General features: G+C 38.4%; 3 protein-coding genes across 9 annotated transcripts; 1 reads left to right on the top strand and 2 right to left on the bottom strand.

Moving 5' to 3' along the window:
* Positions 1 to 1,260: 1,260 nt before the first annotated feature.
* LOC109187902 (pentatricopeptide repeat-containing protein At1g71210) lies at positions 1,261 to 6,331 on the top strand. Of its 2 annotated transcripts, none has more exons than XM_019338300.1 (2): positions 1,261 to 4,197; positions 5,637 to 6,331. In XM_019338300.1, the coding sequence occupies exon 1, from the start codon at positions 1,429 to 1,431 to the stop codon at positions 4,120 to 4,122; it is 2,694 nt and encodes an 897-aa protein (XP_019193845.1). In that variant the 5' UTR covers positions 1,261 to 1,428; the 3' UTR covers positions 4,123 to 4,197; positions 5,637 to 6,331. The 2 variants fall into 2 exon arrangements, with proteins under 2 accessions (XP_019193845.1, XP_019193844.1); XM_019338299.1 differs by having other exon boundaries at positions 4,447 to 6,331.
* LOC109187904 (protein trichome birefringence-like 14) lies at positions 5,884 to 10,586 on the bottom strand. 5 transcript variants are annotated; one of them, XM_019338305.1, is made up of 7 exons: positions 10,513 to 10,586; positions 9,536 to 9,720; positions 9,080 to 9,247; positions 8,421 to 8,642; positions 8,018 to 8,213; positions 6,946 to 7,791; positions 5,884 to 5,970 (listed from the first exon to the last, which is right to left on the bottom strand). In XM_019338305.1, the coding sequence occupies exons 2-6, from the start codon at positions 9,678 to 9,680 to the stop codon at positions 6,963 to 6,965; spliced, it is 1,560 nt and encodes a 519-aa protein (XP_019193850.1). In that variant the 5' UTR covers positions 9,681 to 9,720; positions 10,513 to 10,586; the 3' UTR covers positions 5,884 to 5,970; positions 6,946 to 6,962. The 5 variants fall into 5 exon arrangements, with proteins under 5 accessions (XP_019193850.1, XP_019193851.1, XP_019193847.1 ...); XM_019338306.1 differs by lacking the exon at positions 5,884 to 5,970 and having other exon boundaries at positions 6,543 to 7,791; positions 8,421 to 8,555; positions 8,589 to 8,642; XM_019338302.1 differs by lacking the exon at positions 5,884 to 5,970 and having other exon boundaries at positions 6,543 to 7,791.
* Positions 9,524 to 17,212, bottom strand: LOC109187903 (glycosyltransferase family protein 64 protein C5-like). 2 transcript variants are annotated; one of them, XR_002055319.1, is made up of 5 exons: positions 16,394 to 17,212; positions 15,899 to 16,021; positions 14,870 to 15,037; positions 12,971 to 14,787; positions 9,524 to 9,535 (listed from the first exon to the last, which is right to left on the bottom strand). XR_002055319.1 is itself a non-coding variant. In XM_019338301.1 (4 exons), exons 1-4 carry the CDS (start codon positions 16,739 to 16,741, stop codon positions 13,105 to 13,107), a joined length of 2,322 nt encoding a protein of 773 aa, XP_019193846.1. In that variant the 5' UTR covers positions 16,742 to 17,212; the 3' UTR covers positions 12,841 to 13,104. The 2 variants fall into 2 exon arrangements, 1 of the variants encoding a protein (XP_019193846.1); XM_019338301.1 differs by lacking the exon at positions 9,524 to 9,535 and having other exon boundaries at positions 12,841 to 14,787.
* Between the last annotated feature and the right edge of the window lie 623 nt (positions 17,213 to 17,835).

Genomic DNA, 17,835 nt, shown 5'->3' with positions numbered 1-17,835 from the left:
TTCAGCAAAAAGTAACTCTGTTATTCTGTTTCATTTTGTATACATTGCAGTTTCAGTTCAACACAATTATAGTTTCATTTCGATATAACTACAGTTTCATTCGATATTTATAAACTCAAATATGTTAAAATGTTATTTAATTTTATTTTATATAAATTATAGTTTTATCAAAACACAACTACATGGTTATTTTGATATAATTACAGCTTCGTTGTACAATATACACACAAATATGTGAAATGTTATTCAGTTTCATTTTATATACATTGCAGTTTCATTTCACCACAACTACAGTATCATTTGATATAACTGCAGTTTCATTTGATAATATAAAATAATATGTGAGGCAGTGTCGATTTAGATATCCTGTAGTATCAGTTAGTAATTAACATACAAAAAAAATGTGCGTTCCATTAACACTAACGGCGCGCCGTTTCTTTAAGTAAAGAAACGGCGCCGTTTTGATCGTGGTGCATGTGCACTGCGGTCCACGATATAACGACTGGACTCAACAATAGACAAAGAAAATACTAGTTGAGTTTTCAAGCTCTACTCTTTACGACCTTACTTGTACCCAAAATGAATATAATTTATTATCCCTTGTCACATTAAGGAGTAAAGTAAAGATTGAAAGTCCATATAATAAAACTCGAAGAGAAGATTTAGTATGACTCAGTGACAAAGCTCATTCTTGAATGAAAGAAAGTATGAAAGAACCTAATAGGAGACACATAGTCAAATCACGTAACAGTAACCCAATACAACAATAGAGATATGCCTCACAAAAATGGTAGCATATAGGAGGCAAAGTACAATATGATGCACCACTGCCATTGCCCAAGCTCGGGGGAACGAAAACAATGCTGCTGACTCGAACCCACTCCCTTCTATATAGGAGTGCAACTTAGGTGTCATTAGACAACAAGATTTCGGCTTTTGACCCACAAATATAATATAATGATAGATGTGAATTTGATATTGAGCACTTTCACATACCTAATTTGATCTTGTAACACTTATAAATTTTAAACATTCTTTTTTATATCGAACAATATAGTCTATGAATATATTTTTTAGTCATTATCATTGTATACATACATTTCTTCAATCTTTATTGTTAAGTGAATGTCTAACCAAAAGATGCAATTACCAATTTGTTAAAACTATGGGGTTGATTTTGTTTGGGAAAGAGCTATGGGGTTGTTTTTGTTAATTTGATAAAGTATTGGGGCTACAAAGAGATCAAAGACAAAACGAGGCACTAAAACGTGGTCAAGTTCTGACCGTCATGTTCGACTATCTCTGAAGTCTGGAAGCCGCTTCGACTTTGGCCGCCGCCGAGATTCCCCAGCGCCGCCGTGACCTATCGATTCACGGCTAGGCTATAATCTTTACAGTGTTCGCAAGCCCTTGTAGAACACCTCAATTATGCTGCTAATGATTAGGTCGGGGCGACAAAATGCCAGAAGCTTGATCTCTCCACCGTCCACCAAAAGCAATAGCAATAAAGTTTTCTTCTTTCTCTTATACTCCACCAGAGCCGCCGCCGAGTCTATCCTAACCTCCCACCCGTACCAGTTTTCTTCACAGGAGTGCTTTCATTCATCAGCCTCATGTTCCAGCTCTATTCACACTTCAAATGCCGGCGTTTTCCAGCTCAAGGATGTGGTTTTGTCGTTTAAAGAGTGGTTCCAGAGTAGGTTAAACCCGGATTTCGATCGAATCTTCGAAATCTTACGAACCAAAGACGAGGCATCAGCGGATTTAGCTTTGTCCCGGTTCAATCTCCGTCTCTCCGAATCATTAGTTCTAGAGATTTTGAACTATGAGAAGGGTAAAGATGTGCTGTCTTGCTTGAAGTTCTTCGATTGGGCGGGTCGTCAACCCGGGTTCTACCATACCCAGGCCACATTTTCTGCAATTTTCAAGATTCTCTCGAAAGCCAAGCTCACTACCTTGATGATTGAGTTCTTGGAGAAGTACGCCAAGCAGAGGTATATTCACAGATTAAGATTTTACAACACTTTGGTGATTGGGTACTCAATTGCGGGGAAGCCAGAAGTTGCACTCCAGCTGTTCGGTAGAATGCGGTTTACAGGTGCTGATTTGGACTATTTCGCTTATCATGTGCTGCTCAATGCGCTAGTGGAGGATGAATTTTATGATGCTGTTGATATGGTTTTGAGGGAGATTAAGCTCCATGGGTTTGAGAATTCGGTCACACATTCCATATTTGTGAAGAGTCTTTGTAAGCAAAGGGAGCTGGATAAGGCTGAAGCTTACATTAGGGGTTTGTTAGGAAATGGAGGAGCTGGTTTGAGTGGCATTGTTGTGGCCACTGTTGTGGATGCTCTTTCTAAGAACAGAGATTTTGAGAAGGCTGGATTGTTGGTTGAAGAGTTTCGCGAGTCCGGTTTGGTCTCTATGGAGCATGCTTATGGTGCCTGGATTAACAACCTTGTTAGGGCGGGGAAGCTGGATGGGGCTTTAGAGTTTCTGAAAAATAGGAATGTGGTTGATGGGCATGTTCCTCGTGTTTTCAGATATAACGGTTTAGTTTGTAAGCTTTTAAGGGAGAATAGACTTGAAGAGGTTTATGACTGGTTAATGGAGATGAAGGATCAAGGTATATCTCCAGATGAGGTCACCATGAATGTTACAGTATGCTTCTTTTGCAAGGTGGGAATGGTTGATGTAGCTTTGGAACTGTATGATGCAAGATCTGAGTTTGAGCTCTCTGTAAATAGTATGGCTTATAATTATCTTATAAACACTCTCTTGGGTGATTCAAGTAATGATGACGCCTGTCGTGTGCTGAGAAATGGAATTGAACAAGGTTATTTTCCAGGTAGAAGGACCTTTTCAATTATTGCCAATTCTCTTTGCAAAGAGGGGAAGCTCGATAGGGTGAATGAGTTGATTCTCGCTGCTCTAGACCACAATCACATGCCCAGCGATATAATGTACAACAGGTTCATATCAGCTCTGTGTAGAGCCCACAGAGTGGAAGATGGCTTCTTGCTACATGAACAGCTCAGCCGATTAAATAAGGTTACAAGCAGGAATACTTATTTTGACTTAATTAGTGGCTGCGTCAAGTCAAGTAGGGCAGATATTGCAGCAAGATTACTTATAGAAATGCAAGAAAATGGCCACAGTGCTAACAGCCAGTTATACAGAGCAGTTATTTGCTGTTTATGTCAATTGAATAATCCAGAAAAGCAATTTTTCAGGTTGATGGAGATGCAGTTGTCCCGATTTGAGCCTACATGTAAAAATTACAATTTCTTCATTGATGGAGCTGGGCATGCTGGAAAACCTGAGCTGGCTAAAGAAGTATATGAAATGATGGAGAAAACTGGTACGGTACCAACTTTGAATTCTCATGTGCTGCTGTTGCACAGTTATTTGAAAAATGGACGGATTTCAGAAGCTTTAAACTTCTTTTATGATTTAAGCAAGAGAGGCAAAACATCCCGGAAACTTTGGCACTGCTTGATTGTTGGCCTTTGCAAAGTGGGCAATCAACAACATGCATGGGATGTATTCTGGAAGATGAGGGCAGAAGGGAAGAAACCAAGTTTGGAATCTTATGAGGAACTTGTGAATTTGTTGTGCTCACATAAACAATACTATTGGGCTTTGATTGTTGTTGATGATTTGCTGCGAAGTGGTCGAAAGGTTTCTTCATTTATTGGCAATGTGCTTTTATTACATTCTTTAAGGACTAAAAAGCTTTATGACCTTTGGTTGAACTCAAGAAATGATGAAAATACAACAATTAAGAGCTTGAAATTAGGCAAGCTGATGGAGACATTTTCTGGTTGTAGTAACACGAGCATGGATATTAATGAAATTGAAGAACTAATTCAGCAATGCTTTCCTCTTGATATCTACACCTACAATCTGTTGTTGAGAAGATTAAGTATGTGTGAGGTTGATTATGCTTGTGGTTACTTTAATACTTTACGTAAAAAAGGATATGAGCCAAATAGGTGGAGTTATGATATAATAGTACATGGTTTGTCAAAATGTGGTCGGACTTCCGAAGCTAGGAAGTGGATTGCAGAAATGCTTGGCAAAGGATATGATCTAACAGAGGCAACTGAAGCCATGGTCTAATATATTCAGAAGTTTCCTTTTTCTGTTCAAGAGACTTCTAATGATATTGCTCCTCCTAGCACTGCTTGTAGCTTGGTGAGTTCACTTTTCTCTTTAAAATACATGTTTATTCCATGTTTTCTTTAAATGAAGTTCAATTAGATGATCTTGTGGTAGTTCTGAAATGGTTATCCAAACAATTTTTCACATATTGATTCTTCTGAAATGATGAGGAATTCTCTAATATTTTATTTCATTTTATTGCCATAGATATATGTTACTTTAAGACTAATAATACAAATTCTTGATCTTTCTCAACATATTATTTGCTTTCATATCTTATAGGTGCTATATCAATTAGGAAAACTTGTCTGGAGCTAAAATCTTCTTAGCTGATTTATATACAAGTTGTATGCTTGCATTTTCATTTTGGCTGGGTGGGAGGGGCTATGATTTGGGGCAATTGAGAGTATCTGTGTTCTTGAGAATCTGCATTTCGGAGCACTTCCTTAATGTCTCTCTTTGCAACAGAATCATTACAATACTAGGATTTGCCTGCCTTGAAGCATGTTTTAAGTAAATATTTATCTGCTTCTTAATCATCTCCCATTGTATATATCCAGTTGGTGAGTTTCACTTCTGCACCAAACTAGGCTAAGCATCTGACTGAACCTTTTACCAAACTATTACATTAATAAACATAAGTTTCTGGAGTGATGTCTATAATATCTAAATTGCCCATTGAACAACATAAGTGTTGACTTCTTAAATTTGTCAGTCTGTACTGTCTCTGGTGTCATTCATTAGTTATTATGTTCCAAGCATTCAGTGTCTTTTGGTAAAGAGAACTAGGATGCAATCTGAGATTTTCAAGGGCAGAGGGAACAGGATCAAATTATGTTTTTATTTCTAGAGTAGTTCTGAACATGTTATGTTTATAGTGGTTCTCTCATTGAATTTTATCTGAATTCATTCAAAGTATTGATTAGAGTTAAAATTATCTATTGTGGCAACTGGCAAACAAGTCTGTGCTGTGTGCCTACGTCACTTATTTGGCCTCTTAGTAAGAGGCATAAGTTTATGCCTCTTTCAGTGAAGCAATGGAATCTTTTAATTTGGACCTCTAATATCATTGTTGAGATGCATAAAAATTTTGAAAATAAAATATATGCTCGTAGTTTCTGTAAAAAGTGGACCTCAAATATTGTTGGAAAGATATAATTTTTGGAAAAGCACTGATATTTTCGTAAGCAAGACACATTTGGTACTTGGTCCACATTCAGGACAATATGCCATTTTTGGTTCCTTGGGTATAGTGTGGTACGATAAGGAATGCCACTATAACCGAGTACCCAAGGGACCAAATGTGTCATGATTAAAAGTTTTTTGGACTACGAGACCAAAAGCGGGATTTACTGTTCTGGGATGCCTAGTTTCATATACATTCAATGACTAATAATGAACATGAAAGGCTAAATTTTGTGTCATCTGCAATTCTGCAAAGTTACATGTTTACATGGATTCTTTAATGACAGGAAGATACACATTTTCATCCTTGGTTCTAGTAGACACCACTTTAGTTTTTTGCTTTGAAGTCGATTGATTTACTGGGAAACATCAATGGTAGGTGAAGTTGATACAAGAAAGCAGTTGGCAAAGCCGTGCTAGTTTGGCAGAAGAAATCTGGTACAAGAAAAGAGCAATCCAATCGTCACGATTTGCATCTGCTTGGACTGACTTGGCTACAACAGCGAAATTTCTTCATGGTTGTGTTTGTAAAGTCTGTAAAGTTTATAGATTGAGATACAGGTGATGCAGACTCGCCCACAACAGCTCTCTGGCATTGCAATAAAGAGCCCTTCAAAGTGGCTGAAAAGTTTTTGAAGGTTAACTTTGCTCCTGTGGTTTCATGTGAATAAAACCATTTCTTATCCAAAAAAAAAAAAAAAAAAAAAACATGTGAAGCAGTCTGTTCCTCTAACACTATAGGCTTTTGGTGGTTTATATCTATGCCACCTTAATGTTTTGGGTGTGGAGCTGCCTTCATCAATTATTTTAAAATTGTCTAATCCTGAAATGATTTTTTGTTAGCTGTTATCACTAGCCTTTGAGAAAAGCCATGTTTGTAGTATAGCACTCAAAATAAAACCTCTGCTTCAGTTCAGATATGTTGTTGTAGTTCTTGCTATTTTTGGTTATCATCATTATTATCAGTAATGAGATCCTTAGTAAAAAAATGGAAATGTGAACCCATATAAATTTTATTAACTATTGCTAAATTAAGAAAAAATTTGTGATAAAGAATTGTTGTTAGATTGTACTGGATAATCGATATAATCATGTATATCATATTGTCAAATTGTACTTCATATAATCGTGGACTGTAACACATTATACCATATATAAATTGTACGAATACAGTTAGCACCATAAAAGTTCACTTTAAAGCAAGTCTAGTCTCAGTCATAATTGTACTATTCATTTGCAACTCTTCATCAATGGAATAGAAAAATATTGGTGTAGTAGAAATTTTACAATGAGAAGGGGCCAGAAGACAGCTAGTGATGCTATTGTTTATTGCTAGAAGAATAATAGGGGATAGTCCTATATATTTTCCTCATGATGGGTACAGAAAGACACTCTCGTATACAACAGGTCGAACTCTAGTGTAATGAAATAGCCAAAATCAGCTATAATGAGCAAAATGGGCTACCACTACTGGATAGTCACATAAAAATGATGTATGAAAAGCATCAGAAAAGCTTTGCTCAGGCCTGATAAGATGCCTGCCTGTATTATACCTGACATGGATATAGTTGTTCAGTAATTACTTTTTGTTCGTACCTGTCAGGTTGGGATGATTAGAGTTGGGCGAAAAGCATTTCATTCCATGTATCCGGAATGCCAGGCATGCACCAATGCAAGCAATCCTGCACTCCAGGTGTTGCTTTAATGCTGTAACGAGATAGGTGGCCTTCATCTCTCAGCTGAGACACTGCTGTAATGTCCAAAAGTTTAACGTTCGTTCCTTTTACTGCCCCTGCTGCAGAAGAATCACTAGATTCGTCTTGTAAAACTTCCAGGCCGGCAGAGTGTGGGGTAGTGTTGTCGCAGGTGCCCCCAGTGTTCCAATCTCCGTTGAAGAAATGCCTGGGTGATATTGTGCGATAGAATGCTTTCAGGCCAGGATACTTAGGCAGCTGTGAGTTCATCCACTTGACAATACTGTGAATTGTGAAATTCTTAGCGCCTGCAATATCTGCTATCTTCCTGTTTGTATTAGGCTTGCCCCCTACATACATGACCCATCGATTGGCCTTAATTTTTCCCCTGTTCCAATGGTGTCCTGTGTTTAGAACAACGACATCAAAATTTGGAAGGAAACGATTCAAGAATGCTGGTGGACGATCAAGGTGCATGGCATATTCAGTAGCTGGATCTTTAGCATTGATGGGTGTCAAGCCACAAAGACTTGCAGACCAGTAGTAAAGGATAGTGCTGTTGGTGCTTGGAAATCGATAAGCCCACCCATCAGGCCGTACAGCACCACGAGCCTTTACGAGACCATATTCACGTCCCACATTAAGAACATCGGTTCTCTCTTCACCACCAGTTATCATACACATTAGTGATTGGAATTGCTGTCTACCTAATGAATCCCCTATGAAGGCCAAAGTTTTGTTCTCCATCCTGAAAGCATCAAGTTTAAAGAATTCTTTTGTCAACGATTAAAAAAAAGGCCAATAGATTACTGGTTAGGCAATGTCATAGGGGTCATGAGAAGAAATAGCATCAACTGATAAATAGGTTTGGTTGATGCTGAAGCACTAGCAAAGATTATTCTTTTCAATGTAAATACGAGTTTGACTGGTTGGATACTTGGATATGAAATTTCTAAGGAAACCAACTATTTTACCTTTTAAGGAATTTAGAACCTGTGAACTCTTCCATCTCACAATCTTTAGGTTTCCAACGTAATTTCTCATATTCAAAATCTGTGCGCTGTGTCAAGCGGCAAGCCCACATGGATGACAACCATTGCTTACAGCCAAATCCAGAATATAAAGGGCGATTATCATCCTTGATCCATTTACCTTTGGCAAAATTACAATCTGAAAATTTAAAAAAATAAAATAAAATTAGCAGTTAATTTGTACATGAAAACCAGATCTATTATCTATCAACTTGTCAGGATGGACAATTGGCCAAATCTATCAATGTGCAAAACCAAATCTAGGTACTTAGCTTCTCTAAGATTTGTTGAAGTGAGTTACTTTCAAACCAAGACTAGCTTTACTTATTATAGAAATAAAAGAAACCTTTCTTTTCTGGATGAGTTGTCAAATTTTCTCTTTGTCCTTTGACATAATTCTCTGTGGTTAGAGAATGCAATGGAGCATTGGAGTCTTTTTCTTCATTTGAATTATTTTTTCCTCCTGAAACTTCTGCTTTATCTGCTTCTTTAGCTCCTGAAACTTCTGCTTTATCTGCTTCTTTAGCTCCTGAAACTTCTGCTTCTTTAGTGACTCTAAGAGGACTATCTGCAAAATCACAAAGTTGGAAAAGAATTAAAAAGGGTGCACAAGCATCAAATCATAGCACAGAACCAGATTACGTATAAACTGAAGTAAGCATAATACAAAGTGTCTCAACAAAAGTATTCATCCAGTTTAAGTAGTCAGTAAAACCATGCAAAAACTGCCACCAATTATTAATCAGGAAAACTGAGGCAACATAATAAAGAAGTGTCTCAACAAATGTATTTGTCCAATTGTTTGTCATCCCTCTCGTGTAAGTAGTACGGAGTAACTAAAATCATTCATAAAGCGCCACCATTGGTAAGAAGTGTTTTGTCTTCTATTAAAAAAAATATTCAGGAGTTTAGACAACTCTATCTATTTTTATTAGACTTCAGGTACTCTTCTGCTGTGGAGATAGAGATGAAGAAAAACATTCATCCATGCATTAAAAGTCTCACCTTCTTCTACATCAGTTTGAGTAGTCAGCTCTTCAGTGCTCTTCCCTTGTGAGGAAGTGTTTGTATTGATAAAATTTTCTTGCAATTTAGAGCTTAAACCTTCTTCTACCTGCACAGAAGTATTTTCTTTTCCTAGATCTACTCCATATTCTGTTGCCCGTTCTGTCACTGAAAAAGTAAGGATTAATTATGCACAAGAATCTGACAATAATTTCATAGAGAGAAAAAGGCAAAGTTAAGCACCTAAAAGGTCAAACACAATGGCCATAATATGAACCATCATTCCCAAACGCTTCAGAAGGGATAAGAAGGGGGAAAAAAGCCTTACAACTTTCGATGGTTATACTGAATTGCTACTCACCAATGTAGAACTGGCTTGAAACACTTGTGCATTTTTTCTATACAAAATTCAAGTACAGAGTGCATAGAAAAATAAAAAGAGGATGTTCTTCAAACCTGGTGATAGACGGAAGATATTACTCTGAGATGGTATCCAAGATGAGAGAAAGGAACTTCTTGCAAATGCCAAAGTCAGGATAGTTATGCAGATGAAACCAATAAGGATGAGAGAGATCTGTGAAACCTTCAAACCTCCCTTCATCCTTAGTGCTTGCAGTTAAGTGTTTCGTTTAGCTTAGCATCTGCAAACCATTGAAAGGAAAAGGAACATTATACTCCATGACATGCAAAAAGGTACCATTTGTATGTATTGTATGTAATACAAAAAGTCTAGTTAGCTATTCAAGCTGATAAAATCTCACCGCTATTTAGACAACAAAAATACTGCACTCTTTCAGTAGTGGACCCAATCATTTTCCATGAAAATATCGACTTTCACAAGCATGCATTATAAGGAAATAGGCATCATAAATAAAGACTTCTGCTACTTAATTAAGCAATGGAAATCAACTTTTTCATTAATTTTGATAACCCCTCTTACTTCTCAATGTAACCACTTTCCTTTAGTTTCCGATCTCTAGATATAGTTGAATTAACCACTAAAGCACGCAATAATACAATTAAGTAAAAAACGTTGCTCAAATCCAAAGACAACACGGATCAGAAACTACTTTAAACGCGATGCATTCCAGTCGTTGAGACAATTTAGTAGCAGAAACAACCTTCCACAATCCCCTCAATAAATTCCCCAAAAAATTGGAAATACTAATAGCAAACTCCTATACTGAACAAAAACACTGTAGAATGGCAGATTTGGCAATAAACTCAGAAGAAAGCTCGCTCCACATAGAAATAAACCATACCAAAAATACAACCACTTTGTCCTTTCCTCAAAAACGGAAAATAAATTGGCAGCCAGCTGAATATCACAAAATGCATGCAGCTCGGATCTCGGAACGGGAACAATCACACTATTGAAATTCAAAGCCATCAACAGCTAAATAAACAAAGCTGGGGTGATATGAATACAGAACCTGATCAAGTGCGAAATCCGGAGGTTCGGCGATCGGATCTCCGTGCGACTGAAAGCTGAAAAAAAAAACAAAAAAAAAAAAAAAAAAAAAAAAAAAAAAAAAAAAACGTGTATAACAGTGAATTCCGGCGGAAGAGAAAATGAGACAGAGCGGGCGTCCGCCGGAGAGATGAGAGTGACGGTGAGAAATATTGGAGACAATCGGGAACAAAATAAATGGAAAGAATGAAAAGAGTGAGGCAAAATTTTTTAGTAACTCCGCATAAGCGTTGGTGAGCAATGAATGAAAAGAAATGGAAAGAGTGAGGCAAATGGTCCGCGTCTTTCTTTGTGTGTTTACTTTCTTTCCTTTTATATATATATATATATATATATATATATATATATATATATATATATATATATATATATATATATATATTTCCAAATCTATTACCAAGTTAATTATCAGATTAATTTGACTATTGTTTGCACGGGTTTAGTTTAATGATTCAGTAATCAGTATTTGAAAGGAGAGATCAAGGTTCGAGCTTGAACGGCAACAATGTAAGAATTATACTCAAAATGAACAGATCCTTTGACTATGTTTGAGTCATTGAGTCTACCGTCATTATATAACTATATTATAGTTAACATATTACAGAATATATAATTACCAGTCAAGTTGGTCGAACAATTAATTTGATAATCATAAGAATAAACTAACTTATCTCCTCATGATTATTTACCAACTAAAATTACAAATCACAATACAAGCTTCATTCAAAATTAACTTTATTAATTATTACAATACATATGATAAATTTTAATTCACGATATAATTTGCATTTGGCTGGGATTACCCTTTATCCTATCAGTCATTCCTCATTTAGTTTATGTTTGGCTAAAATAATTAACAGTAACACTAAATCACTAATAATACATATGGCATCATAGGAAATTAGGAATTCTCGATTTTTTTTAAAAAAAAAATAAAATTTGTTAAACTTCCATTATTATTGGTTTTTTGAGGTAGGGAGGAAGTTAATAATTACCGAGTGATTTAATTAGTAATAATGGCGGTTTAATTACCATTGTCGGCATGGCCCGTTAACTTTTCTCTTTGAATCACCGCTACCTATATGGCTATATCATAACCATTATTATATCATTGGTAGAAAAGGGTCAAATAGATTCTTTAACTTTACCCTAAAGGTCAATTAGGTTCTTAACTTTTTAAAAAAATCAATTAAACTCTTAAATATGTTAAATTGAGTCAATGAAACCTAAAAATCGGTAAATGACCTGTTATTATAGGTCATTTCAATTCCGGCGACGAATTTCGACCACCGACGACGAATTTCGGCCACCGACGACGAATTCTGGCCGTCCTGTCGTTTTCCACAGGAGAAGACGACCGGACGGTCGCCTTCTCCACCAGGTCCGGCCGTCATCAAGGAGAAGACGGCCAGATCTGGCTATCTCCTCCATTAGAGAAGACGGTCGTCTGGTCGTCTTCTCCATTGGAGGAGACGACCAGATCTGGCCGTCTTCTCCTTGAAGACGACCTGACCTGGTGGAGAAGGCGGCCGCCCGGTCGTCTTCTCCTGTGGAAGACGACCGGTGGTCGAAATTTGTCGGCGATGGCCGAAATTCGTCGCCGGAATTGAAATGACCTATAATAACAGGTTATTTACCGGTTTTTGGGTTTCATTGACTCATTTTGACATGTTTGAGGGTTTAATTGACCTTTTTTAAAAGTTTAAGGGCCTAATTAACCTTTAGGGTAAAGTTTAATGATGTATTTGACAATTTTTCTATCATTGGCCATGATTCACCTTGCATTAGAGACTCAAATTTAAAAGTAAATTATGGTCTAAAAATTATATATTTACAGTTAATAAATTAAAGGCACAGAATATTTTAATGTACTCTTCTATAGTTCTATCCCATTTTATATGTCTAATTTAGTATTTGTTCTTTTCTATACTTCCCCATCGAGATTTGAACCTATGACTATCCATTTAGAATAATAACCGAAATATCATCACACTACATGGTAGTTGGCTGTAAACCTCGATTCTATTTATACTTCTTCCTACAACGTTGGTGTAATAATAAGTCATTCTTCCAAAAGGTTGTACCCCAACCCTAAGGGCCCGTGTAATAATAAGTCATGACGAGTGACTTTGACGTTTTACCCTTTAATTGGTGAATATGGGCAGCCGGTTAGGCAATGATAAGTTAGTTAAACAGCATGGTAGGCAGGCAGGCTTGTCTAGAGGTTAAAGGGAGTTAGTTTACCTAACTTCATCTGTTTAGTGCAAGTGGACTTTGTAGTCAAAATACAGATTTTGCAAATAAAACTAAACTTGTGTATTATTCAAATGTACACTTTCATCACATCTTCATCTATAGCCTATAGGAACCACTAACTGTACTATCAATATAATGTTCTGAAAACTCTTAAACAAGTAAACAACTATTCTATAAACTACACACACAGCTAGCCAATGTACACTTGACCAACCAAACTAAAGCCCTCCTCAAACCAAAATTCACAACACGAGGAAAAGCGGCCAATTATAAAACAAAACTTATACTAACCCGTCGCCTATAAATCCCAGCCATCTCTCCGGTGTCTGAATTCTGATTTCCGGTTTGCTATGCTACCGTACATCTCCGAGAACTTTAGGAGGCAGTTGCTTCTGATGGCGTAATGGGCTTGCGTGTTCTGGCTGATTCCCGCGCCCGAGAGCTTTGACGTGTCGATTGCCCATGCTGGTTTCACGTACTCGACTGCCTTGGACGAGCTTGCATTTGCGTACAAGTAGTTCAGCAGCACGTCCTCGCAGTTGAAGAGCTCGTCCACGACTTCCCGCCCAGCGGCAGCGGCCTTGCTCCAGTACCTTCTGGAAGCCAGTTCGGTGTCGATGAAAGCTGCGCCCGTCAGAATCATGTTGTACCCGTCCTGCTCCCGAGCGTGTTCCTCAGCACGGTACTTCAGCGGGCTGCCATCGACGAGACGGGGGTAGAACCCCACGATCCTGTCCGGGTGCTCACGCCATATCCTGAACCCACGCTCCAAATCGTCACAACTCATCATAATGTCATCATCCAGCTCGAGAACACCTCGAGTCTTTATCAGTGGATCAGCCTTGAATCGATTGTTTAACGAGTTCTTTTCCTCTACTCTTACCCTCACGGGGACTGCAGACTCGAAATCACTCGACTCTGGGGGTTTTCCTTTGTTCCACACCACAACAATTTCCCGCACCGAAGAACATCTCGAATAATGTTTGATATACATTTTCAAATTCCACATTCGGGCTTCGTACGTCATGGTTAATAAGGTGAATTGGGAATAGTGACCACCGAGCGGGTAAGGCTCCTGAGCACCAGACCCTCCATAGATATAACTCGCCCCGATACACGTTAAAAACACTGCTACCGAGAATATTAAACCAAGAATAGAGCTCCCGCTACAGGTGTTCACTTTTATCCTCGCGTGTAGAGATGTGCTTGCACGGTTCAATCTGCTGCAAAACAGTCTCAGTTTCGAAGTGAACGAGTTCGGGTTTTCAGAAGCCAATAAAGCGTCACTTCTCTTTCCCACGTTATGGGGGCACCAACTTAAGGGCACGATACATCTCACAGCCCCGAGTAACATTCCCAACAACATAACAAGCCCCGCAACGCCTAGAACCGAACCACAACCAAGAACAAACCGGAGATTTGCATCTCCCGAAGGCACACGGTCTCCATCCATAACACCAATCCACTCGCCCGAGCTCAGTTGTTGCGCATCGAGGTGATGTGTGCGAGCGCCATTCCACGCATTTCGTCCCTTACTAGACTCTTTAAGCCCCAATGAAACTTCAACTTCTTTGAACTCATGAGCTGTAAGAACTTCGGTCCTAAAGAGACGAATCTGTCGCCCGTATGTTCCACCACAGTCTTGACCAGCACGATAAAGACTTCCATTATACATAAACGGTCTGCCTGCATTTCGAGCTCCCATGCTCTTATCCGTGTTATAAATAGGGTTTTTCTTATGTGGTCTCCAAGGACCAAACGGCGAGGTACTATACCAGATCTCTAGTTGTCCATTCTTCTGGGTGCCAATACCACTGTGATCCGAACCGAAAAGCCAGTACTTTCGATCGTGCAGTATTAAGAAAGAATCTACCATGGGCTTTTTCATTATGACTTTCTCGAGTTTCCACTGCAATGGAAAGTTTACAGCTCGATACACACGAAGGTCCCCCTTTGCACTCCCCTCGGGCATCATATATATCTGCAGAAAACGTGTATCTCAAATATTGAATAAATGACCCAACTAAAAAAATACTAACCGTTTTATGGATTTGAGATCTTACGTTGCCTTTGTAGTCAAAGACATATGGATAGGAAAGATGCCATGATTCATCCAAGGCGATGCCCAATTGCTCCCACGTTGCTCCCTTGTCAACGCTTCTCGCAACTCCAATGTCTCCTTGCATTGTGATTGAATTCTTAGTTTCAAAGAATAGGTACAGAACGTCTCCCTGAAATCGAGTGAGCAAAAATCAGGCTTTGGGAGAGATAAAAGGTAATCCGAGAACATAAATTACACTTGGAAAGGTTCATGATGTGCAACCAATACTTAGATTAGCAGGTAAGCTTCAGAGTGATAAAAGGAGAGGGCGAATAAACAGGGGAAAGGAATTTCGGGTTTCACTGTCATAACGATACTCAAACCTCGAGTTTCTAATAACACTACACGTCAGATTTCAATCTACCAATGAGCTATTGAGCTCCCGGGCAACGATTATTCTCTCGAAATATCAAAGCAATTTGTATCAACTCTTGAAAATTGTACTCTTTCTCATTGTCATATGCAGCCCATCAAATTGTACCGGTCCCCTCCTCTCAACACAGAATTGACCACACTAGTTGATGCATAATGAACAATGGGAATCTAGAAAAGCGAATAAAACTTGAAATCTCACCAAAACATAGACAAAGCAACAATTAACTTGTCATATATAGCTTAAAAGTCATCAAGATAGCGCATGTAGGAACTACCACCAACTGGATAAGTTCATCATAGATCCCGACCCCATCAGACAATTTAAATAGTGGCAATACCAAAAAGCAGATAACGATTTATGAATCAACTAATTAAGAACAGTAGTGGCTTAATTTAAGCTGGAAAGGCAATCCATCAAATGATTAAACTAATACAGGATTAAGCTCTAATACTAATCCACACCGAGTATAACACTAACAACCGATCATCCATTCAGACTCTTTACTGCAAGCATAGTTAAACTGCAAACTTCATCAGCCAGTGCCTAGTAGGCCAGAGGGCTTTATCCAGGTCAAAAGAGATAAGTATAATTAAATGAAAAGAATAATCAAGTTACCTTAACATAAAGAAAGGGATCAGCAACAAAATTACTGGGAAAACCGGGTTGTGAAGCTGAAGCACAGGTCACAATTGGGTTGGCCACTGGCCATGCTGCACTCTTATCCCTCTGTACATTCATCTGCATATGCCATCCATTTCCAGACTCAGAATTAATAAAGAAAATAAAATTAAAAAAATAAAGTCACAAAAAACTTAAACCATCAATTCCCTCCCCCAAAAAGAAAGCTAAAGTTTCATCATGCATGATTATCCTCAGGCTGATTCCCAGAAGAGCATCAATAGTTACCAAATTCAGAATTTCCAAAAAATAAAAAATAAAAAAAAAAATCAAACTTTAAGGCAAAAACCAAAAACCCAGAATCACCTGAACAGGAAAATTAATGAGAACCCAGAAAACCCATACCTCAAAATGGTAAAAAATGGAAGCTTTGACCTAAAAATCACAATAAAAGACACTGTAAAAGAGTTCATTTTAGACTGTAAAGCTTACATCTTCAACAGCCTTAAGGGAGAAGGGAGAGTCGCCGTAGAAAACACCAATGGCCCACGAACCCTCATTGTCCTCCCGGCAGCCCAAGGAGGAGAGGCCCGCACTGACATTTGGCGTCAGCATGAGCCGCGAATATAGGCCGGCAATCGAGCCCAGCACCACAAACGACACCACAAAGAAAGCGAAAGCGGACGAAAGATCACAGAGATCGCCGCTAACGTTATTGTTGCCGTTCTTGCTGCCGCCGCCGCCGCCGCTATTGTTCCTCCACCGCCACTTGCACCACCCGCCACCACTGCCCTGAGTTGCCGCGGCGGACCCCGAGACCGCAATTGAGACCGAACCCATCTCCAAATTCCAACAAAGACCGGATTTTTCAAAGCTGAGCCACCGGAAAAACAGATAAATAATAACAATATCTCTCACCGCCGGCACTTCGGTGGGCGTGAGCGCTCAGACACCCAAACTAGAACACCAGCATTTCATGCGTGGAAATGTATCCATCTACCTATATATACAAACACGTCTACAACTCTTCAAGAACCTAAATTTAGCAAACGAGAAACGTCAGATAGAGAGAGACAGAGAGAGAGAGAAACTGGGTGGCGTAGTGGACTAGCGGTGGCTGTGGGAGTAGACTGGAAATTGTCTATTTGTTCCTGGGAAAGACTTGGAAACTTGCGGAAGGTGACGGAACAAAAACGTTAACTGCAACTTCGGGCAATCTCTCCAACATCATGAGTTGTCTATAACTACTATTGTACACATTTTTGGTCTTCTGTTCACTACAAAATATTTGCATCCATTCGGGAAAGATATCTAACGCCCTTTTTTTCTGTTCATTTTAGTTAAAAAGATTTGGACTTTAGTTAAAAGATTTTCCTTTAATCTGAATTCATCAATATAAGTTAAAATCTTTAAAGTTGTACGTTGTGATTGAGTGGGTAGAGTATGTTTCTGGATACTTACCAACATGAAACAATCTTTGGATTGAGTTGTCACATGGGGTAGTTTTAGTACAATTTAGTTATCATTTTGTGGTTTGTGGGTTATTGTGCAGGAGTAGGGTGCACAACCTGCAAGTTTCTCTCGTCATTAAGAAATGAAGAATGGTCATGTCCCGAGATAAGTGAACGAGTGGATAGAGCATAATTCTTGTACTTTGAGTTTGCTTCGTTCTAACTTTCCGGCTAAAATTTTATGTTTAGCGTAATAATACAAGGATTTATAAGATAATTGATATGTATTAGTATCTTTTCTACCAAATATGATATGGCAACTACAGTGTAAGAGTTACACCTAATATGATGGGCTCATTGCCTCCTTAGAGCTTTAGAGTTACAGTGATTTAGTCTTCAATTACTTTTCAAGTAAGGGTGGAGCCTGGGGTAAGAGAATTTGACATTTGTGAGCGAGAATAAAGGAATTCAATAAAATTATCA

Source organism: Ipomoea nil, unplaced genomic scaffold, assembly GCF_001879475.1.
Source record: "Ipomoea nil cultivar Tokyo-kokei standard unplaced genomic scaffold, Asagao_1.1 scaffold1421, whole genome shotgun sequence".
Taxonomy (NCBI): domain Eukaryota; kingdom Viridiplantae; phylum Streptophyta; class Magnoliopsida; order Solanales; family Convolvulaceae; genus Ipomoea; species Ipomoea nil.
Note: the sequence above shows the minus strand (reverse complement) of the source record. Positions and strands in the feature narration are given on the sequence as shown.